We start from the raw sequence: 24,381 nt of genomic DNA, 5'->3' as shown, positions 1-24,381 counted from the left end.
GTCAGGTGGCATACAATTTTGATAAATAAATAAAAACCATTTCACAAAACTTGATAGTAAGTTATTGTTGTGCCTGCTTACTCTTAATAAAACTGAAACTCTCCAGCTATTGTTGAAGTAAAAGTGATTTTCATGCTAGTGCATCCCACCTCTAGATAGATTATAAGTTCCTCCTGTCCTACAAAAAAGCCATACTTTCCCCTTCCATGATGGGGAAAATATTCTAAGTGATTTTATTTTATTAAACAAAAATTCCCTTCTCACCTCTGTGGGTGGTATGTGTCTTCCTCAGTCTCAGGTCCTCTGCCAGAGGCCTGGGAGTTTGAGGGTTCTTTGCAGTATCTTAGCTGAGACGGATGGATATGATTTCACATTTTGGTAGCAGGATGCAAATACTTCCCCTGTTTACCTCTTGATTGATTGATTATGTGCCATCAAGTCATTGTCAACTCTTAGTGACCACATAGATAAGCAGTTTAAATAGGTTATCCACGATCATTTCTTCCCAAGCCTATGTACTAATAATATGGTGTCCTATCAGTTGTCCAGGGACGCGGTGGCGCTGCGGGTTAAACCGCTGAGCTGTCGATTGGAAGGTTGGCGGTTCGAAACCGCATGGCGGGGTGAGCTCCCGTTGTTAATCCCAGCTCCTGCTCACCTAGCAGTTCGAAAACATGCAAATGTGAGTAGATCAATAGGTACCGCTTCGGCGGGAAGGTAACGGCGTTCCGAGTCGTCATGCTGGCCACATGACCCGGAAGTGTCTATGACAACGCTGGCTCCAAGGCTTAGAAACGGAGATGAGCACCGCCCCCTAGAGTCGGATTCGACTGGACTTTACGTCAAGGGAAACCTTTACCTTTACCTTTATCAGTTGTCCTGCAAGATGTTTCACCACTTCAAGAGGCTGTCATAAAATGTGATCCATCAGGTTTGCCCACTCTCTTTAAATTTCAACCACAACAGATAACCTTGTGAAAAATAAGCAGCAAAGCTGCATACCATCATACGTTAAAATCGTTAATAAATCTGTACATTTATTTTTGCCAGCCCAGAAGTATGCTAATAATTTATGGAATGGAGAACAGTAACTAACACAAATCTGTCATGACTGAGACCAAATACAAATCCAGGAATGCTACTATGTAAAGTTGCTTTTCCTTGTTTGAAGGGCAACATTACTTAATGGGTTTATGAATGATGGCCTTTTTTCTCCTTTTCTTTGCAGTATGTTTTTACTATGTATAAAAAACCATTTTTCAGTACATTTGCAAAAACATCCATGTTTGTTCTTTACCTCTTGGGATTTATCATCTGGAAACCATGGAGACAACAGTGCACACGAGGGTTTCGTGGAAGGCATGCAGCTTTTGTAAGTATTTTTCTGCTTATCAATTTTATCAATATTATGGGTTTTTATACACAAAAACGAAGTGTAAAATAGAGACAAAAGCCTGCATAAACTACGTAGTATAAGATCATGTCCAAATGTTCAGAGTGTGCAATAATGCTTTCATAAGTCTAGCATTTCAAAGTGAATTATTGCATAAACAAAAGCAGCAGTAATGCTTCTTAGTGGAACTGATATGAATTATCTATCTGTCCCTGGAATCAGTAGTTGGCATGTGGTTTATATTTTTTGTGATATTCTGCCACCAGCCGAAGTGTTATCAGTCCATTATGAAGATGTCACACTAAATGTCTTTTAAAAAACTATTTTGTCAAAGTTGTTTCCTTTATAAAGATGCCTGTAGTTTTTCTATTGATAAAATACAGTAAACCCAGTCTTGTGCTACTCATAATATCCCATGAGAAAGTGAGAGCTAATTAATTAATTCAGGTTTTCTCTTTCTCTCTCTCTCTCTTTCAGCTAGAAAATAGTTTCTTGCCAAATCTTGCTTATGTATGAAAACAAGGAGGGGCTCCATAACTATACTCCTTTATGCTCTGTGAACTCTATCAGAAGAATAGGTAGATTTCCACACATTACATAGCATTTTCTATAAACAGCAATTTCCCTTCCTCTTTAGCCTCTCTACTTTGCATCTTAAATAAATGTGTGTTTTATTCAGATTATCCTTTGCTATGAAGTGACCTGGCACTCAAATAGCTTGAGATAAGCAGGAAGGCTGTACAACACTTCAAATTGGTTCCAAAATGATGCTTTGGAGCACGCATTGGCTCCTGTCTCTATCTCTTTAAAGCAGCCGTGGCTTTTGCTGGGATCACAAAACTGCCCTCTGCAAGGGCTGCATGTTCCGGGGAAAAAATGTGGCTGCCATAAAGAGTTTGGGGTTAGAATAGAATCCAGAGCACTGCACAGCCCTTATATACAATAGTTTATAGCTGAGCAATGACTTAAGAATGACTCCTCAGCTCTTGTTTAGAGTTCCCAAATAGCCCTTTTGAGATATGTGATCACTTGCAAGTGATATTACAGAAGGTTGAATGCTGAGATTAGCCTTTTATAGCTTAAGTCTGTAGCTGGAGGGTGAACTACAATTATCATAATGCCCAGATGGCATAGACAGTGGTCAGAGCTGGTGGAAGTTGCAATCCAGATCTGGGAATTCAGGGTTGGTAAATGCTGATGTTTGAAAACTATTTAAATAATTTCGTGTTATGTAAAAAGAAAATATTAAATTTTAATAAAACTTGTTAAGACTGACACATGGTTAATTATAGTTTCTTTTTTGGTTGTTTATTTTTGACTGGCTTCCAGACTAGTGTTCAGCTTACTGCTGACAACTGGATAATTGGGAAAAACATCCAAATACTGATTTACTTTATAGTCAACCTGCCATATGGCCCTGATCTTATTTGGCTTTATTGCAGCAACACTGTTTATTGTCTCTTATTCTTCTCTTGGAATAGTTTTTATGCCATGGCAAGTTTTGGCTTTGAAACTGATGCCGGCTCAGGAGCAAGCTGGAGGAAGAATGAGTTTGTGGCTGTCAGTGGGCCATCTTTCCTCAATCTGAATCTCCATCAAAGATATTGATGATGATAATATTCTCTGACATAACCCTACATTTTTTTAAAAATCAAAGCATAGGATATATTGATTTAATATAATCTGAGGTATTAAATTTCTGCTTAAGTTTGCAGATGCCGAAAGTTATTTTGCCGCTTGTACAACTGACAGTACTGTGAATAGTTCTTTGGTGAGTTTTCTCATTTAAGCACTGTATTACTGTATGGCAATATCTATTAATTTCTTTCTTTTTCAAGTTAATACTAAAATAAAAATAGATCCAAATAAGACATTTTGTAGTTTTAAACAAAAGTGGATTAGTCATGATAAAGAGATGCATAGTAACAAATATTTCTGACTTGCAAAGGTGTATTACGTTTGATTTTGGGAAATAAGTCTTATAGTTCAACATTTCTTCAGTCATTTGTTTCTATAATGCTATTTTGGTTATTGTTAAATGTGGTAGGCTGAAATGCCATCTGATAATGCAGAATAGAAGTTTGTATATGGTTCGCTTTACCTCCTTCAGCTAATACCACCAAAGTGGAAGTTAATTCATTAGGGAGGGTTGGGGGTTTTGTTTTTGTTTCTGTTTTTGTTTTGGATTGTCTTGCACTGAAATCTGTGTTAATTATCACATTCTTATTTAACTGTCTGAAAATCCAGAAAGGGACTATGCTAAAGCAGGGATGCAAAACCTGCTTGAGCCTGAGGGTCACATCATGTGCTAGGTGGGCTATGAACATGCGAGTGCAGATATCTTTTCCTCACACACACAGACACAAACACATAGAAAAAATTACACAGCTTCCCCCCATGCTTTTCACCTCTTTTTTCCTTCCAATGAAGGGGCTGACCATAACTTTGTTATTGTTGGTCCCTTTCCTGGACTGAAAGGAATAACTTCTACTTTCCTTTTTCTTCCTATCCAAAGAAGATCCTTCCATCCTCATCCAGGTTGCCTTGCATCTCCTAGGAAAGGTTATACAACCCATGATGGGCTGCATAGGGGCCTTTTAAAGGGCAGGTTAATGATGCACTTCTGGTGTAAGTCTAGATTTGAAATACTGAGAAGGCAATCTATACATTATTTGCTTCAAGTGAATCCCACTGGGTTCAATTAGTGCTTGCTCCCAGAGAAATGGCTATGAGATTGCTGCTTTGATATGCATGTTATTTAATAACTTCTAGAAACTCAGTAGGAGAGATTAATAAGGAATACAGAAAAACCAATTTGCAAAATTTCTGTAGGGGTATCCAGTGGAAGTAACTTTCTCTTATGTCAGTTTAATACCACCTGATTTTGGATAATCTCCCTACTTCTCGTTGCACCCCACTCTTCCCTTTACAACTTGCTGCTGAGAGTTGGAGGCTCTTCTGGAATAGAGTGGGATCTTGCACAAAGATTTGTGTTAGATACATGGGAATCAGAAAAATGCTTTGCCTTATCTTGTACAACCACAAGCTTTTTCTGCTAAGATAAGTTCATGACTGGGTGCAACCCAGTATTTGCAAACAATTAGTAAAAGTGCTGAAGTTTTTGTTTTTTTAATTCAGTGAACAGGTGTTGCGTTTGCATTTAGCCCATTGACAGTAATCAAAACTTTATAGTTGGCAACCAATTTTGTTATTGTCCAAAAATAAATTTCTCGTTTTTAAAAAGAGAAATTCATACCAGGATTAAATAATCAATTGCATGGTCATAAAATGGATTTGTGTATGCAAGGAAGTTTATCAGTTTACATGAAGAAGCATGAGGTCATATGCTCTACTTGTAGAAGGATCTCCTAGGAGCCTACTATAGAAATGAGAAGGCTGTGCTTGAAATTCTGAGTATGCCTACCAAGCAGCCAATCTAAACAGTGGGATTTTAATTTTGCTTATTTCTGTATAGCCTTGAGTACATTTTTGTTCATCACATTGCACAGAGCTCTTGATTTTATTTTGATAACTGTGATACATGATTGGGAATTTGTTACATTGCATTTCAGAGTGAACCTTTGTATGTTCCTGTAAAGTTTCATGATTTGCCAAGTGAAAAAAGTAGCAGCATTAATAGTGATGCTGAAAAAAGTAAGTACATATTTCAGAATGTCAAGAACAATTTTATATTTTTATATCACCTCTTGTATGTCCATGTAATACTGGAAGTATGAAAATCCATAGTTAATTGCTTTTTGTCTTGTACATAAATACTTTGTGCCCCTATATATATTCTAAATGCAATAGTGTAAGAACCAGATAAAGTAGTAAACTATGAGAAATCTTTTATAAATTCAAAAATAAAATAATGGCTTTAACCAAAAAATAGACATGTTAGTTCAAACAGTCAAATCACATTAGTTTTTGCACAAGGCAAATGTCCTAACAGCCAGGAACCACGCTGAGACAAGGAACAGGTCTCTAGTGTTTTATTGCTGCTACATAACAGGAAAATCCTAACAAACTGAAGAAGCGTGGGAAAAACCCAGACATATAAACCCCAAAGACTAAGGCGGCCCGATCTGTGTCTCTTGGAATGGCTACCTAATTCCTCAGTGCTACACATGCGCTTTACAGCCTGGATGAGAGCCCCCTGCTCGCCATCCTTACTCATGACAGCAAATGATGAAATAAGGAATTGATAGCCAGATTCATGAAATAGGAAATAGACAAAATAGTTCCTAAACTCAACTTCTGAAGTTTCAATGAAATTTTAGTGAAATTATAAGAAAAAACAGTAATTCTGAAGATGCTTAGGACTAGGGTATGTAAAACATTTAAAATCAAACTGTGTTGAATTGAAATACCCCATTTCAACTTAAAGTTCAGATGAGCTATTTTGACCATTTTGGAAATGTTTGAGTTCAAAAGACTTTTTTGGGATACAAAATAATTATTTTGAGGTTGAAACATTTCTAGAATGATTTGGGGTACCTGTTGCACATTATCACAGTTAAATAACAGCGCATTACAATATGGATTTTACACTTTTGGTTTTTATATTTATTTATCTGTCTTAGAGGAATTAAACTTGAATATATACATGAAGCTGAAAGATGCTTTGTTGCTCTACTCTATTTCTTTAGAAAATAAGAATCTAGAACTAGAACGAGCATTTTTCACATTTGATATACTTAGTGAATTATCTAGGCCTTCTGTTGAATTAACTATAAGATGGTATGGAAACCATGCCATACTTTGAATTCAGGTTTTATATACATGAATTCAGGTTTTAAAGACTGAATTCATGAAAAATACATTCTTGTTGGAAAGCAAATCAATTGCTCTAAAATTAAGGAATTCTGGCTTGTTTTTTAAATATAATAAGTAGAAACAGAAACCTCTTAAGGTAAAATTTGCAGTCCCAGCTTATTTTTTCTGCATAATAGGTAATTCATGCTGCTGGTATAAACTGTTCAAACATGGGGAGGAACTCTGGGCCTGATCTTGCTGATTGTTTTTCTGTTCCAGTCTAATACACAAAGTGACCTGCACCATTTTTTTCCCCATCTAAAGCTCCCAAAAAGCCTCGTGTAAGATTCAGTAACATTATGGAGATTCGACAACTCCCAGCAAGTCATGCATTGGAAGCAAAGCTGTCTCGTATGTCTTACCCAACAGTTAAAGAGCAGGATTCAATATTAAAAGCTGTAGGGAAACTTACTGCACCTCAAGTAGCCAAAATCAGCTTTTTCTTTTGCTTTGTGGTACGTCATCTGTTTTTAATTGTTGCAGGGTATAAATAGAGTCTTTTTAGTATAGTATATTTGCTCAATATAGGATAGATCATTTGGGATATTGAATTAACTGTTTTACCTTGTTCATATCATTTAGGGAACTGCATAATTTTGAGAGTTATCCCCTAATTGGTTTAAAAACAATTAATGGAACTGACAATTTAATGAGCAAAAGCTTCTATTTGTTGTGGGAAAAGACGGCTGTCTTTTATGTTTCCACTCCTATTGCAATAATTCCCCAGAACAAAAAACAGTTCAACTAATAAGTATTTGTTATTTTTTATTCACTCGTAATTCCATTGCTTCAAGTTTCCTAACATCAATCAGACGTTAAAACTTGGAGGTATATTTTCCCTGCCTCCTCTAGTACAAAAGTGACAAAATTCCATGATTAATTATCTGAAACTGATCTAGATTCATTTATACTCACATGGTGTTTTGAGTCAGGAAGCAGTGTATTTCTAGGTTTTAGAATGTTTTTGGCATTGATATGCATTAAAGGTAAAGGTAAATTATGCATTATGTTCCATTAATTTGAGTAATCCTGAAATGCATATAATTATATGTTAGCATCAAGATATATACCTGCAGATTTAAGTTGCCTGTAAATTCATTCTGATGTCAGAAAATTTGTCCAGCAGTTTGCAAAAAGGAACACGTTGTTTTTCCAGTTCTTGAGAAATTAAGCTTTCCAACAGTTACTGTACATTTCTTATTTTATGTAATGAAAATTTAGTGGCTTCAATCCAGGAAAAAAGTTAATTTCTGTTAAATTAGCCATGATTAGCTTGTCCCATTTGTTATAAAGGTTTGAACTCCATTAATTGGGCTTTAACTGAACAGTTGTACAAATGTGTAATTAACTTTCTCTGATTTGAAGCCAACGTGTAAGCATTTTCATGTTCCAGACAGTTTATGTTACTATGATTCAGGGCATTTCACAGAAAAACAGCGAAATCGCCGTCTACTCAAGATGTATATTTACAATTACCATTACTTTACAGCAGGCGTTCCCAGCCATATTGTTAGTATTTTCATAAAATATCTAGGGGTGGGGGAAAGGTTTCCCCATTCACAAATGGGGGAACAAAATAACATCGTAGAAATTTAGCATAAAGCTACCTACCACCCTTTCTAGCCCCTCTGCCTCCTAATGCTTCTTATTACCTCTCCATACCTTTATCATTTCTCTGAGCAGGTCAGCATAGTAACTAAGGCAATGGGTTGCAGCTACCTGTCATTATTTTCAAAGGATGCCTATTTTCTCAGGACCCTTTTGGGCCAAGAAGTGAGTGTACAGTACATGCAAATAAAGCTGATGCTGGAGGCTGGTGTTTTGCTCACCACGTGCTAGTTTCCTATTTTTATTTTTTACATACATACATATATATATATATATAATTGAAAACATGTTGCAAAGAGGCTAGAAGTGCCAATACAGGTCTCAGTAGGTATACTCGTGCCCCCTGGGCATCATGGCAGGGAGGCTTAGCCAGATATTGCTGTTTGTGTTATAACTGCCTAATCCTTTCATTCTAAGTCACTGAAGAGGAAGTTGATCAGAAAGGCTTTATTCCACCTCTTCTAGTTAAAAGACATTCCATAAAAGAAACCCCTTCCATTCTTCTAGCAACGCTTAGAAGGAGCAAATGGCTTTTCCTCTCAGTTCAAACTGTGGCAGAGGGAGGGAGGGAGGGAGGGAGGAAGGAATTTTCTGCAGCTGCTATAAGAGGAGATGAGGACCACTGTGACTGAGTGGATGTCAGCACAATCATGTAGGTACCTAATTGGGCTGTGAGCTTGGCGCAGGGAGCATACCCCTAGCGATGGCATCCAGGAAAATGCAGAGCTCCATGGTGGTGTGAAAGGTCTCCCCATGCTCCTTAAGGCAAATAACAGAAAGGCCTTGAATCCTTAGGAATATGGAAGAAGCAAAGAGGATTCAAAATAACACCTCCTGCAGCATTGTGAACAAAGAGGAACCGAAGTAAGCGGAGCTTGAAGCACCAGATAACACCAACTGCAGTGACCCTCTTCCACCATCCCACTGAACCAGACATTGGCAACTGCAGTGATTTAAGGCATCACCGGGAGATGCCAACAGAGGTGATCTTTTGGCTGCTGGACCTGGACTAAGTAGCTCCTGCAGCAACAACCTCCATGGCAGCTGGAAGCCTCATATAACCAAGAAAAGCTGGCAGCAGGAGTAAAAACACATGAATTGATATTCCTTCTTCATGTTGTTAGGATAGTGACAGAAGAATTGAGAATCTTTAGTCTAGACAGTATGTCAGAGGAATAGGAAGTAAGCCCTGATAGATCAAAGGAGAAACAAGCCAGCTTCTAGGGTCAGCAAAGCTTGGGACCCTGAAGATAGATAGATTTCTACTGGGCCCAATCTATCCACACAGAAGAGGCCAACACCAAGATTCCCTCCCTGAGAGGGGCAATCTTCAGAGCTGAATTTTATACAGCACTAAATATGCTCATGACATCTCTTCAGAGCAAGCTGGAGGAGAGGGAAGCCTGGCAACCTCATTTCCACAAGGTCATCAAGTATTTCCTATTATTCATTTCCCAAGAAAAGGAAAATGAAGCACTCATGGATCCAACAGAACGCAGAAAGGACAGAACACTAAAACAAAGCAAAGGACTGGGTATCTGGATGCCAGGTCTTTTCCTAGAAGTACCGTAGGATGCCAAATGGGTCAAGGCCCAATTCAATACCTGGATATTGTGCCTGGAAATTGAATAGGAAGATCTGAGTTCCAGCTTTCCATGTTTGGTAGTGGAAACCACCTTAGTATGCAGATTCCCAGGTACCACCTACAACTACCAAACTTTTGAATGGTGAAGTTCTGGGATTTCTAGCAGAAGGGTAGCAAATGTATTGTGTAGATGAGCATTTGCCTCGTGCTCTCTTCTCCTACAAAAGCAAATGGCATCTCTGTCTGGCCACCTTTATATGCACCACTTCTTCAGAGTTGCAAGCCTTCTTCCCCCTGTGCTTATTGTCATTGGTTCCCTTGATAAGTCTATAATGGTGGGAAAATTGGAAGGAAAGAGAAGAGGATGACAGCAGCAAAGTGAATGGACTTGATTATGACCACAGTGAATGTACCATTGAGAGACCTAAAAAGTTGAGGACAGTTCATCTTGGAGAAGACACCTATGTAGTCACTAACAGTCAACATCAACTTGATGGCACTTTATCAGTCAAAACTGCCAAGAATATATTCCAAATGCTCCCTTGGAGTGCAGAGGGCCAATAGTCTTTTCATCTCCTACAGAACAGATGATCTGGGAAACAAATTACACAACTCACTGTCAGCTGATGGGTCAGGGATTGCATTGTGTTGAAATATTCTGCCAGCAAGAAACAGCTCCCTTCTAGTCTTACAGCTATTCCATCAGCAGATGCTACCTTTGGTTACATGGTTCTCCAGAAGGTGCTTTACTTTTACTCTCGCTCCCTGAGAATACTAGTGCAGTATATCCTTTTGCTGTCTGCTCCATCTTTGGTGACTGCAGATGTTGATGGACTTAACTGCAGATTATTCTTCAGGACATTGAAAGATGGATCCAACAGTCCCACCCTGCAAAAGGGGACAGAATCAGTACAAGCAACTAAAAAGTCAGATTGCTCACAACCAGTGTACTGTTTCCTACCAGGATGTGATAACTGATGAACATTGTTCTTTCCTACATTCCTCATGTTCCTCTTGTCAGTTGCAAGCTCTTGTGCCAATACGGGAATTATGTAGTAAAAAAAAAGTTGAATTATAAACAGCTGAAGCCAATGCTCCAATGTGACTGAAAGGAGTGGTTTCCTTCATGGGACAGGAAGAAGTTTTAAGTCCTATCTTCTAATCAGAAGAGGTAGAGTTAACCCTTTCTGGAGATTTTATCTTTCTGGGACTAGAAGAGTTCTTTACAGTAAGTTCAGCTACTACTTAATATCAGTAGATTTTATTGTGGGTATGCTCGTACAGCCAGATTGTTTAAGAAATCTTTTTAAACATTTTATTAGGCTTTTTTCTAACTTTCAAAGCAGTTATTCAAACAAGAAATAGAATTTTATGCTAATATCTACTGTCTAATGTTCTAGTGGTTCCTGGCAAATTTCTCTTATCAAGAAGCACTTTCGGACACTCAAGTGGCGATAGTTAATATTCTGTCATCAACCTCTGGTAAGAAATGAAGATATATTCCAAGACTGTTGTCCTACTTCATTCAAATTACTTCTTTGCATATTTAAGAAAAATACAGTTACCTATTTTGTATCACTTCTAATGAGGGAGAGAGTGATGTTGAAGGGTTTCTTTTTTTAAAAAAAAAGGCAGCTATGGGATAAAGTAGCACATGTCATTATTAAGAGTTCAAGCTGAAAAAGCAGAATGTAGAGTTCATTCAGCAGCTCATCGGTGGTATTATTTAAAAGATACACTGATTATTACTGAACATTGGTTCCCATATTGTGGCAGTAGTAGTAGTAGTAGTAGTAAATAAATAAATAAATCTGTGTGTGTGTGTGTGTATGCAAAATACTCAATAGCGTGTTACATTTTCTCCAGTATTTGCTTTTGCTGAGTAAGTGGTGGGACACAAGATAATTAGAAACAGAGCAACATAGTAAGAAAACATTGCTGTTTTGAATAAATTTGAACATATTAGTATATTACATAAAGTGCCTTATGCAATTTTAAAATTTATATATTAAGGTGGAATGCTATATATACCTATCAAGGATTAAGTGTTATTGAATTGGAATTTATTTATGACTAGATGCATATAGATGTGTATAGAATTATATTTATTTATTTATCAGATTTATATGCGTCTAAATTGTAATCAACTCATGGTGGTATACAACAAAATAAAGCCAAACCAGTACAGTATCAGCAGATCAAAATAAATGTCAGTAAATATGAGTTAATTAAACAACAATTAAACTGTTAACAATTAATAGTTAAACAATTAACAAATCAAATCTAGCTCCAGATGTCAATCTTCAGAAGGTATTCTGGAAGAACGTAGTCTTCGCTACTTTTTCAAAAGCCAAAGTCTTTCATTTATGTTCATTTTATTTAACAAGCTTTGTTAAATAAAAGTTAACTTCATTTCTTTTTGCAATAAATACATATAAATCTGAGACATTCAATTTTTTTTAACAAGGAATATTATACTATTTTAAGATTGCTTAAAGAAATGCTATTAGTTTTTTGTTTTAATTGATATATTTATTTATTTATTTATTTTTCAAATTTCTATCACCGCCCATCTCTCCCAAAAAGGGAACTTATATACACTTAATATTTTTAAATTCTGTTGTAACCACCTTTTCATTTTAATTTCAGTTGGGCCCAAGATTAATTTAGTCTGTAACTAATCCATTATTTTTTATTACTGAGTTTTTTATATGATCAAATACAGTGTATTCTTTCTTTGTATTATATACTTTGTAATAAAGTAACAGCTTAAATTTGTTCTTTTCACAGGTTTATTTACCTTAATCCTTGCTGCAGTGTTTCCAAGTAACAGTGGAGATAGATTTACCCTTTCAAAATTGTTAGCTGTCATTTTAAGGTAGGAATATAGACTCTTTAATCTCCAATTTTCTTCTCCCCCACAGGTTTGAGTGTTCCTATGTTCTTCTAGATAGTTGGATTTAGTGGTGGAGGCTATGTTACTATTTTTAGATGCAGCTGGTCATATACAGCTACATGAAAAAAATTACTGAAAATAATTTACTGGATGTGTGCTAGAAATATCGCTTCTGTATTTTCACTGTTCTACTAAAGGGACCATGTTTCAATTGTATTACAAGCAACCTGAGCTACTTAGTTTAATATAACAAGTGAACTTCTTAAATCAGATTATTCTGTGGCATCACTGAAGATTAAGTTCACGTATCATATTAAACCATGGTTTATCATTTGCTAACCATGTTTTATGGAATAAACTATGATGGCTGGATTCACACAATATACAAATTAAAACCAAATACAAGTAGTTCTCACGTACTGACTGCAAATGAGACTGACAACTCTGTCACTAAGCTACACGGCTGTAAAGTGAAGCATCATGTGACCGTGCCAATTTACAACATCAGTTCCAGCTGCAGTCATTAAACGTATCACCCACAGTTGTTAAGAGTGACATCACTTGACCACAACTTGTGACTTCCTGACAGCTTTCCCATTCATTTTTGTTGTTGGAAGCCAGCTGTGAAGGTCACAAATAGCAATCACGTGACCATGGGACATTGTGATTGTTGTAAATGCGCACCGGTTGCCAAGCACCTGAATCACAATCGTGTGACCATGAGGATGCTCTGACAGCCACGACTTTAAGGACTTGTCATAAATCTCCTTTTTCAGCACCGTTGTAAACTTTGAACGGTTGCTGAATGAACAGTTGGTAAACAAGGACTATCTGTAAATCACAATATGGCTTGGCGTTACGTGCAGACAAGGCCATGATTTAGGTACCTATGTGTACTTAAATGAATTTTTGTTGGTCGGAACTGTTCAATATCACATTCATGCACATCATCCCCCTCCCCCATCTCGTTTGTGCACAGGGCCTCCCAGGGCCTCCCCTACTCCCATGGAGCACCCCCGCATTCTTTACCTAGGACTCTCTCCACTTCCTGCTTAACAACCCACACATCTGGGGTGATGACAACAACCAGGACTTGCCTGGATTGCCGTTGCTAAGTGATAAAGTCACGTGATGTCGCACTTTATGACCGCATCACTTAGCGACAGCAATTCCAGTCCCAATTGTAGTCGTAACTCATTGACTACCTGTATCTTCACTTAATAATCTGACAGTGGCTTTCTTATCTTGTGCAAATACCTCCACTTACCGTTCTGCACACATGAAATGGAATAGTCAAATTATTGTTGCAGTCTTTGAAATATTGGTAAAACATTATGTTAGGAGGAAATAATTTAGCATTATGGGAATATGGTTTTATGTTTATGTAATACTTCTTTCTTAAGGGACGCGGTGGCGCTGCGGGTTAAACCGCTGAGCTGTTGATCGGAAGGTCGGCGGTTCGAAACCGCGCAGCGGGGTGAGCTCCCGTTGTTAATCCCAGCTCCTGCCCACCTAGCAGTTCGAAAACATGCAAATGTGAGTAGATTAATAGGTACCGCTTCGGCGGGAAGGTAACGGCGTTCCGAGTCGTCATGCTGGCCACATGACCCGGAAGTGTCTATGACAACGCCGGCTCCAAGGCTTAGAAACGGAGATGAGCACCGCCCCCTAGAGTCGGACTCGACTGGACTTTACGTCAAGGGAAACCTTTACCTTTACCTAATACTTCTTTCTCTTCTGGCTTAGCCATGAGGCAAATATTGGAAGCTTTTGCTTCTCTTTTCAACGAACATCCTATTGTACTCATGTCCAAACCAAGAATATGGTTAGACTGAATTACCAACTACCAAAACAAGCCACGATTGCAGTATGCAAATTGCAGTACACAAAAGTTGGCTTGTATACTGAAAAACCATAGTTAAAGCTAACCACACATTATCAGTTTGGAACTAATGGTTGTAGTTACAAAGCATATGAAGCCAGGCTTTTAAAACTATGGGCTGTTGGACAAGCAACAGTAACCTAATATAAACAATGCTAAACTATAATGAAGTGATTTACCATCACACTTAAACTACAAACTCGTTACACCACTGCATTGATTTAAAATGAGGCATGAACAAGTGCCAGGGAGCAAAAGCAAATGCTTTAATCTCTCATGATCTTGTCAGAAAAAGAAAGTTGAAGAGCAGAGTGCATAATCCTAGGCTTGTTTGTGTAGCATACACATTAGCATAGCTTAATGTTACCACCCCCCAAACACCCCATTCCCAGGCAGTTATTTATTGAGGACAGTAATCTCAATTTCCTACCTTATTTCCTCCTCAAAGCAGGAAAAAACGGCCCCAAAATAAGTACCAGTGCCATGTCCTCTGTGGCACACTGGAAGCAGAACCCAAACAACCAAGTTCAGCCTTCAGCTTTTAAATGTATGGTCATTTTGGTTAACAAACCATGGCTTATGGTGTATGGATTTATGGTCTATTCAAATAAACCATAGTTAGTTTCACATGCTATATGAACTCACTCTGTGAGAAGTGGCTATTACCAGGCGTATTTTGTTATTTATGGGGAAATGTTTATATAGAAAAAAAGCCTTTTTTTTCTTTTTCTGTTTCTTATGGTTGGGGATGGCTTTTGCTAATTTATAATCTTCTGCTTCTCCAGGCCATTATACTTGCAAAGAAAATGTAAAAAGTGTTGTTCTATTTCGTTTCAAATATTTTTTTTCTGTAATTTTAAGAAAATTTGCTATCATTTAGCCTGAGTTTTTCAAAATGTATTCCTAATGTATTATATAATCGTGAGAACCATTGAAACAAAACAGTACACGGTATTAAGATAACTATAATCAGACTTTATTGTTAACTCTTTCCATACAAACTGTTTGACTAAATTAACTTGAATATAATACTTTATTTTTAAAATAGCATTGGAGGTGTTGTTCTTGTGAATTTGTCTGGGTCTGAGAAATCTTCCGGAAGAGATACAATAGGTATTTTTTTTCCCGAAATTCTTCATAATAAATTGAAATTCTTGAGGATATACTGCTGTATATTTTTGACTCAGTGATGACAAAAATACATAATAAGTAGAAAATATATTTAATTTTTATAGCTGAATCTGTAGTGATGATTGTATGCCATTATGAGCTCTTAAGGGAGTACGAGGCAAAAACTCCTCTGAATAAACAAATGTATTATAGAAGAGTACACATTTTGAAGGAACCATATTTCTTTTTAAAAAGTAAAATAATTTGCTGCAGGATGCTACCAATTTTCTCCTTTTGTTTAACATGATTTATTTGTGTAAAAATAAAATACGTTTAACACCTGTTAAACAAATGGATTGCATTTAATTAATTCAGCGATGAAGACTGACTGACTTATTTATTTATTTATTTATTTTCTGCCCTGCCTTTATTATTAATACCCTCTGGACTTGCTTTCTCATTTACAGGGTCCCTCTGGTCTCTAATGGGAGCTGTGCTGTATGCAATCTATATAGTTATGATAAAACGAAAAGTTGACAGAGAAGATAAGCTTGATATTCCAATGTTTTTTGGTAAGAACAGATTTTTTTTAAAAAAAAATTTTTAATCTAGGACTACATCTTGAGCCTGATAATTTAAGTTTTGCAAGGTATACTTTTGTGACGTAAGACTAACCTTTTGTTATGTGACCTGTTTGTTTATTCTGTTTCTGCAGGTTTTGTTGGCTTGTTTAACTTGCTGTTGCTTTGGCCAGGCTTCTTTCTACTCCATTATACTGGATTTGAGATCTTTGAATTTCCCAATAAATTAACCCTAATGTGCATAGTCATTAATGGCCTTGTTGGAACTGTTCTGTCTGAATTCCTCTGGTTGTGGTATGTTTGTTGCTTTGATTATAAGATTTTTTAACAAACAGTCTGGCATTATAGGACAAGAGATGAAATCATTTTTCCATAACGTAACTAATAAGGCTATGTTTACCCAAGTATTGATTATGACACAATACTGTGCTTTGAAGAGCATCGTTTCCTTCATTCTCTGTTGCCATCCCCCAAAACCAATGTTGCTTATTAAATATTAAAAGCTAGAATGTGGTTCACATATCATGCTAAATTATATTTTAAAAAGCTTTTACAGTTAGATCATTAGGTCGTAATGTGGTTTACGAGCCATTAAGGATGAGTTCACACATCAAACTAAGATTAGTGCACTGCTTTGCACAGTGTGTATTGCATTGGTTTCAGTAGCCAACACATGACATTTGTCCGGACTGCTTGTCCAGACTTAGTGGATATTAATTTCAGATGATCACTTGGAATTTACCCTAGAATGCTAGTGCACGATCATGAAATTTGTGCATTTCCCATTTCATTCTCTTGTAGTCGTAGGAAAACAAACCTAAGACTGCAGGGCTATCACAAATGAAGCCAAATTACATCAGCTTAATAATAGCAGCAGATGCAACTTCATTGCCAATTCTTTGCTAGGAGAAGATACTGTAGTTGGCAACAGAAGAAAAGGAGAGCTTTATGGATGAGTAGTTGAAAGGGTTAATACCAATGTTCTATCTGCACGTGCATGGTTTTTACTCAGAACCCTTACACTGTATCTAGACATATCTTACAAACAATTTCTAGTTAGTTTCAATTGATTCCTTAAAATCAAATTATGGATATTCACATTTGGAGGATCAGGTTGTATAAATGTTGCTATCTCTGGATGTCTTTTACCAGGTTGTCATTTCATCACTAAGTGGTGAAAATCTTCACATATAAATAGCTATAAAGACAAGAACCTAAATTTATCAGGTGTAAATTTGGCATAATATCGGAGATAGAGTCTGAATAAAGTTTTTCAGAGCCAAATGAGCAATATACAGGTAGACCTTATTTAGCAACTGCCTTGTTTAGCAACCATTCACAGTTATGACGGTGATGAAAAAGTAACTGTACGGCCAATCCTCACATTTATAACCTTTGCAGGTCTATAAATGAAAGGAAAGCTGAAGTAAGATCATAAGCACAGTCACAGTTTCACTTAGCAACCATTTCGCTTAACAATCGAGTTGCTGGTCCCAATTGTGGTACCTACAGACAGCAAAAAACAGTTATTCAAGATGTGTAACATTAGACTTCATTAATTGAAACTGAATACCTTGAGGTTTAGTGGAGGGAGTAGTTCTTCTTTGACTTCTTTGAGAGATTGCACTAAGCCACAATGTGATATATTTGTGGCTTAGCATGATATGCAAATTAGGTTAATAGTGTAATGGGTAAACAGAAATACATGGTAGGGCAAGAAAGATCTGGTCAATAAATTAAGAGGAAAATTAGAAGTTTTCTAAGCACCTTGGCTTAACCAGTGTGAATAAGCCAAAGTACCCTACAAATTCTGCCAAACTCTGGTGTGCACTTGTGAAAATTGCTTCTGTGCCTCTAATTTTTTTTTGTTTTAATTCAAGTGTTTGTATTTTAACATTTTCCAGGGGCTGCTTTCTTACCTCATCACTGATAGGAACACTTGCCCTGAGCCTTACAATACCTCTATCCATAATTGCTGACATATGCATGCAAAAGGTAATGTAGATTTTATTGAAGACAGTGGTAAATACTATAAAAATCCCAGTGGAAATTTTTAAAATGTTTATTTTTAAAATTAAAAAAAAAGTTAAATTTTTAAAATTTTAAATTTAAGAAAATCTTTAAAATTCCTAATGGAATCTTCATGAACAAAAATGGGTTCTAATACTGTGACCAAAAGAAATGATTATATTTAATTGCAGACAATAGGATTTGCTCGTCCATCAATAGCTTTTAATGTTGTTGTTACTGTTATTATTTTATCCCACCTTTTTATGTATAACTCAAGGCAGTGAACATACTTAACACTCCTGCCTCCTATTATCCCCACAACAACCACCCTGTGAGGTGGGTTGGGCTGAGAGAGAGTGACTGGCCCAAAGTCACCCAGCTGGCTTTCCTGCTTAAAGGAAGCTTAGAACTCACAGTCTCCTGGTTTCCAGGCCAGCACCTGAACCACTACACCAAACTGGCTCTTCATTCATAATGCACAGATGTCTGCAGCTGGGTCAAGCAGGGGCAAATGACAAAAGCATTGCAACATAAGCATGCTGTTTTTAGAAAGCCTCAAATAGATGCTCATGCTGTTGATTGCAAGTTCTCCAAATGAGATAGTTTTCTAAATAGACCGTTATCCCCTCTTGCAGTGTTTTGCTTCAGGGGTCAGAGTAAGACCTGGTGTAATGTTAAATACAGTCATTTGTGTGCTAATGTGAAGTTGCCATTCATTTAAGCCAGTAATGGTTACATCATGAAAATGAATTGAAAATATACTTGTAGAGTAGGAGGGATTTTACTGAATTTAGATATTTCTTTTCAAATAAAAGTTATGATTAGATAGGAATGTGTTTTGAAAAAGAAAATTTCTGCATCACTATTCCAGGAACTCTACAGGAAAACAAATTAGCAAAGCCTCAGTTTGCTTGATGAGTGAAACATCTTACCAGCAACAGTAGAAATATCACCTGTTCTCCATATTTATTTCTAACATTGGTAAAATTTGCCCTCGTTGTGACACTTTCACTCTAAAGTGAGATATTTCATATGTAGTGTGAGATTAGCATTTAATGCAGCTGCCAGTTTTAACTGTCAGCTGTAGCCTTGGTTGATGTCTAAGTTGCTCACACAGTTCTGTCTCTTAAATTAAAGAATTCACACTTTATATTGTGTCCATTCCTGAAATGTTTCTCATCCCAGGAATGAGATTATTTTACCTTGTGGGCTTTACTCTCTTCTTCTACCACTTTCCTTTCCAATCCAAGCTGTAAAGTTCATAAACTGCCAAATAGATAAGCCACTTCCAGCTATAAAGATCTGTGTAGCTGCTTAGGAACTTGAAATTTGTAACTAATCAAGAAGAAGAAGGTGACTTGGAAAGACTTTTTATGTGACTTCGAAAGACTTTTTATCTTGGATTTACAAAAAGAGCGTGTTAAACCAGTGAAGCTATTATTGAGAGGAGACAAACTGAAACGATTGAGGCTGTTCCTGAAAGGAAACAAGGATATGATAAGAAAAGAACCTAGGGATCGTTATTTGACAGGGTTAAAGATTAAGCTTTTGAAAAGTAAACAGAAGCTCTACAATGTGAATTTATTTGATCAGGGTTAAAATTTATATGTTGTGGTTTCTGGTAGTTATTATTGGGGGGGTGTTTCTTGATCAGAACTGTACAACAAGGCTTTAAGGATCTGTTTATAAGTGAAGAGAGTGTTTTTTTAGTTTGTTTTATTTCTCAGAGAAAGGTATAAGTTGGATTATAAAATGGATTTCTTTTTTATTAAAGTTAAAATTTATATGTCATCTCTGGTAGCTCTTAATAGACCTTTGCTAATTAGGGTTAAATGATGATTTCTTACATTTTGATTATTAAGAAGGGAGATGATAATGGGGAGAAGAGACTATTTTTTCCTCTTTTTTTTTTAGTAGAGAAGGTGCTAACTTACTGAGATTGCTTATACTTGTTTGGAGGGGAGGGGTGTCATCTTTTATGCATCTTCTTTTTCTGTCTTATTTCTTTTTTCTCTTTCTTTGTATTTCTTTACTTTTTATACCTTTTTAGTTTGTATTGATTTTTCATCTTTGTGTATGTAAACTTCAGTAAAATTATTATTAAAAGAAGAACCACCACCATCGAAGTGTTGCCCCCTCTGTGGAAAGCAGCCCCACCGTTTTCCTCACTTGCTTTCCTGTGAAGGAATGCTGTATTTCATCATTACAGAAACACACCAGAGAGCCGTATGCTTCTACACTCTTTCTTTCACCCCTTCTGACACAGCTGCAAAGAGTTTGAAATAACTGACAGAAACTGCTCTTTGCTGCATTCAGCGTCACCCATGATGAAAATGTTTCCACTCTCCTCCTAGCAATAGGGCATGAGGAGTGAGGAAGCATGTGACTAACAAGCATCAACCCTGGCCAGGGTTGATGCCATTATGGGTCTTGGAGTCCAGGTTGGTGGGTATTAGTGTAACCAAGATTTAGTTAAGATTCTGGCTGAATATTCCTCTCACGTTCCCTTCTCCTTCCCTATGGCCCCCCCACCCCCACGCCCCTCCAAATGGTTCTTTCCTGGCCAAACTTGTGGAATATTTGTGTCTTAGGACAATTTGTCTTTCCATTATTCTACTTTTACCATGGATAAAATATCGAATTGATCTTGTAATTTCAGGTCCAGTTTTCTTGGTTATTTTTTGCAGGGGCAATCCCTGTATTTTTTTCCTTTTTCATTGCAACACTTTTATGTCACTACAACAACTGGGATCCAGTAATGGTGGGAATTAGAAGAGTTTTTGTATTTATCTGCAGAAAACATCGTATTCAGAGGTAGGGTAATTTATTTGCTGCTTTCCCAGCCACTTCATCTTTCTTTCCTTGATTTTTCAAATACATTTTTATTAAGACTAATAAATCCTAATTTCTACCACAAATTATTTCAATGAAATGTATACAGATCTTTCTGAAGTTTGCAGGATCTGGTTTAAAACTGTCTGAAATATATGCTTTCCTTCTACCTTGGCCTAAATGTTGAATCTCCTATTATCTAAATTCCTTCCAGTAGTATTTTGATGTGCTATTATAAGAAACATTCTTTTCTTGACATCATTCTGGAGAGTTCTGATTTTAGTCATTCAAAAGAACCTGCTTGAATAATTAATATAAGAGGACAGAAGCTCTCAAAATTACTCTGATTACTGCAGAATTTTAAGTCCAGTGTTTGTAGGTTGAGTCATGGCAACTGGATTTCTTTCTTTTTGGTTGAAACGTTTCACTGCTTGTCCAAGCAGCTTCTTCAGTCTGGGCAAAGGTTGGTGAGGGGATCACATATAAGTCTTCCAGGGTGGCTGCATTGTCCCTGCACCTGAATGGCTTGTTAATTGTGCAGTGGAGGTGTGGATTGTCTTTGGGATGTCTTACTCAATCCACACCTCCATGGCACAATTAACAAGCCATTCAGGTGCAGGGACAATGCAGCCACCCTGGAAGACTTATATGTGATCCCCTCACCAACCTTTGCCCAGACTGAAGAAGCTGCTTGGACAAGCAGCGAAACATTTCTACCAAAAGGAAAGAAATCCAGTTGCCATGACTCAACCTACAGACAATTCCACCTGCATGACTGAGAATCTTCATCAACATAAGTCCAGTGTTATTCTTAACCATTTCTTATGGGAGACATAATGTTCATCCCATTGATGTAGATATGTTTTTATAACATAATATTATGGATAAATTTTAAAACTTTAACAAGTCTGTAATATTTTATAGAACATCTGAAGAAAGTGAGCAGTGTGAAAGTCTCATTGCAGTTCATAATGTTTCCCAAGAAGATGGAGAATGTGGTTGTTCTTAGGCAACAGGTATGTAACTGTAGATTAACTTCATCCTGTGCTAACAGAGAAGCACATTAATTTATTGAACTGGAATAAGTCCCATCCCCTTATTTCAAGTCTAGCTGAAGGTCAGTGCTTCCCAGCACCATTTGAGAGGACTCATAAACAATATCTTTAACTTTGATGAAAGTTTTACTACAAAACAGTTTTATAATTAAATAAAAAGAAAATGCAATAATTGCTCATTAGAGTTTTAAATAATCATGCCAAATATGCTAGTCCACATGGTGCAAGTAAAGTCGTATCAGGAAAAAGTATCTTCATTTTCAAGAAACCACAGTCTTCTTTGTGGACTAAAATACTGAGCAAAATGGTACACACTTGCACCCTTGGAATCAGTTAATCATCAGCAACAAGTTTAATTAATATGGATTAGAATATCTATAATTAATAGAATATGAATTTATTTATTCCTCACATTTCTTCACCGCCCATCTCGCCAAAGCGATTCTGGGCGGTTTACAATCAAAATAACAAGAGATTAAAATACCATAAAAACAAGTTAATCATAAAAATAAAATATAAAATTCAAGATGGAGAAACAAATAGTCTCAATAAAATTCCTCAGGGACTCATCAAGGTGCCAACCACCCCCATGTTTGCCTATCCCCCCTCCCGCCCCAAGCAAGGTGGCAAAGCCAGGTCTCCAGTCCCTTTCAGAAGGCCAGGAGAGTGGGGGCCTGCCTCACCTCTGGGGGTAACGTATTCCACAGGGCGGGGGCCACAGGAGAGAAGACCCTCTTTCTGGACCCTGCCAATCAACACACTCTCATGGATGGGGTCCGTAACATGCCCTCTCTGCCTGACCAGGTGGGACGGGTTGATGTAACGGAGCTGAGGCAGTCCCTCAGGTAACCTGGACCCATGCCATGTTGGGTTTTAAAGGTAATAACCAACACCTTGAATTGGACCCAGGAGCAAACTGACACCCAATGCAGCTCGCACAGCAAAGGTGTTATATGTGCCATCTTCAGGGCCCCTAAAACTGCCCGCACGGCCGCATTCTGAACCAGCTGTAGCTTCTGGATGCTCTTCAAGGGTAGCCCCATGTAGAGCGCGTTGCAATAGTCTATACGGGAGATGACTAGGGCATGAGTGACTGACTGGAGGGATATCCTATCAAAGGAATGTATACTGTAATATAAGAGTATTAATGATATGTTTTCCCATTTTTTATAGTATAAGATGTCATGATAACTCAGCGAAGAGACAATCACTTGGAAAGTCCTTATGGAATCATGTTTCAGTACCTCTTCTGAATCTTTAAATGTTTCAGTTCTTTTGAAACTTAAAAATATACATATTCTTTTTCAGTTCCCAATATTTAACCAGTTTTATTAAACAGCTACTTTAAAAGAGGAAATGCCAATCCTTTTACGAAACCAGCTTGCCTTATAGAACTCAGCTGGTGAAATTACTTGACAAATCAAAGAGAATGCTGTTCTAGTGATTTTCTTTTAAAAAAGAAAACATTCATATTTTTGTTGAGTGCTGGATATTTTTACAAATACTTTTCATCTTCTGTAAAAAGTCATAATTTTGTAAAAATTTTCAAATGGAAAGATATAAAATACCAGTTTACCTGTAATAGGTACGAATTATCATTTTGTGATGTATAAACTCTACTTGAATAATGAAAAAAATCAATTTATTGAATAACTTTATTATTGCAGAAGTTATTGTGGCTTTCAAACACTATACATATCTTCATATATATGAAAGCGTTGGTAATCATTTGGGTGCCTTGTGATATCTATTATATCCTAATAAATTCAAGATATAAAATATAATGTACAAAGATAATTAAAAGTATCACTTTTGTAGATAAAAATCCTTCAAAATATGTTACTATTTGTGTCAAAGACTTTTATACATTTCAAATTATTCCATATTCCACTGAAAACAATACAATTTTGGGTAGGATGCAAAATATATCAATTCTGCACCTGTGAAGTATAGGCTAATGATGCATGGCTGAAAATTGTTTGATTCAATGCAAAGAGCTGAAATCTAGTAACAGATTATTTCATATTGACTCATCTTGCACATTGGATATTTCAAGGCAAAACCATCTACTCAAGATGCCATGATTTAATGATAGAAACATTTTGAATTCAAGCAGTTTGTAAATCAGCTTTATTACTTTTAGGAAACAGTTTAAAAGTGGAAAATACAGGTAGTCCTCGAGTTATGATAGCAATTGGAACCAGAATTTCTGTTGCTACGTGATGCAGTCATAAAGCGCGGTGTCACATGACCACATTACTTAGCGACCGCAGTTCCGGATTCTGTCATAACCCCAGGATCATGCAGGGCATTAAGTGAGGACCTCACGTGACCAGAGTGTGGGAAGAGGTGGGAGTCCCAGGCAAGTGGGCCAGGTAGTGGGTGCCACTGGCAGGCACTAGGGAGTGCAGGTAGAAGCTATAGAGTGTGGATGCGGGAGGGTGCCGCAGGTGGGCACTAGGGAGTGTGGGCAGGCAGGTGCCGCAGGCAGGTGCCACAGGCAGGTGCTAGGGAGTGTGGGCAGGTGGGTGGCTGGGTGCTGCCACCCCGATGGGAAGGGAAGGGACCGGGGCTGCAAGTCCTCCATGCTGTGCACCACTGCCGGCCAGGGCAG

At 37.2% G+C, this 24,381-nt stretch overlaps 1 protein-coding gene across 2 annotated transcripts in view; it reads left to right on the top strand.

The window, feature by feature from the left end:
• Positions 1 to 23,609, top strand: part of SLC35F5 (solute carrier family 35 member F5) — a 43,827-nt gene extending 20,218 nt beyond the window's left edge. For both annotated transcript variants that reach the window (XM_063288712.1, XM_063288711.1), the window contains exons 6-18: positions 1,229 to 1,372; positions 3,102 to 3,164; positions 4,966 to 5,047; positions 6,473 to 6,663; positions 10,802 to 10,883; positions 12,192 to 12,279; positions 15,228 to 15,292; positions 15,757 to 15,861; positions 16,005 to 16,164; positions 17,775 to 17,865; positions 20,540 to 20,694; positions 21,637 to 21,728; positions 22,941 to 23,609. In XM_063288712.1, coding sequence (XP_063144782.1) covers positions 1,229 to 1,372; positions 3,102 to 3,164; positions 4,966 to 5,047; positions 6,473 to 6,663; positions 10,802 to 10,883; positions 12,192 to 12,279; positions 15,228 to 15,292; positions 15,757 to 15,861; positions 16,005 to 16,164; positions 17,775 to 17,865; positions 20,540 to 20,694; positions 21,637 to 21,721 — 1,311 coding nt within the window. In that variant the 3' untranslated portion in view covers positions 21,722 to 21,728; positions 22,941 to 23,609. The remainder of the gene's footprint in view (positions 1 to 1,228; positions 1,373 to 3,101; positions 3,165 to 4,965; positions 5,048 to 6,472; positions 6,664 to 10,801; positions 10,884 to 12,191; positions 12,280 to 15,227; positions 15,293 to 15,756; positions 15,862 to 16,004; positions 16,165 to 17,774; positions 17,866 to 20,539; positions 20,695 to 21,636; positions 21,729 to 22,940) is intronic.
• The last annotated feature ends 772 nt before the right edge of the window (positions 23,610 to 24,381 follow it).

The sequence above is a fragment of the Candoia aspera genome, chromosome 1, assembly GCF_035149785.1.
Source record: "Candoia aspera isolate rCanAsp1 chromosome 1, rCanAsp1.hap2, whole genome shotgun sequence".
NCBI classification, from domain to species: domain Eukaryota; kingdom Metazoa; phylum Chordata; class Lepidosauria; order Squamata; family Boidae; genus Candoia; species Candoia aspera.
The sequence above is the reverse complement of the archived record's forward strand: the minus strand, read 5'-3'. Positions and strand labels throughout refer to the sequence as shown.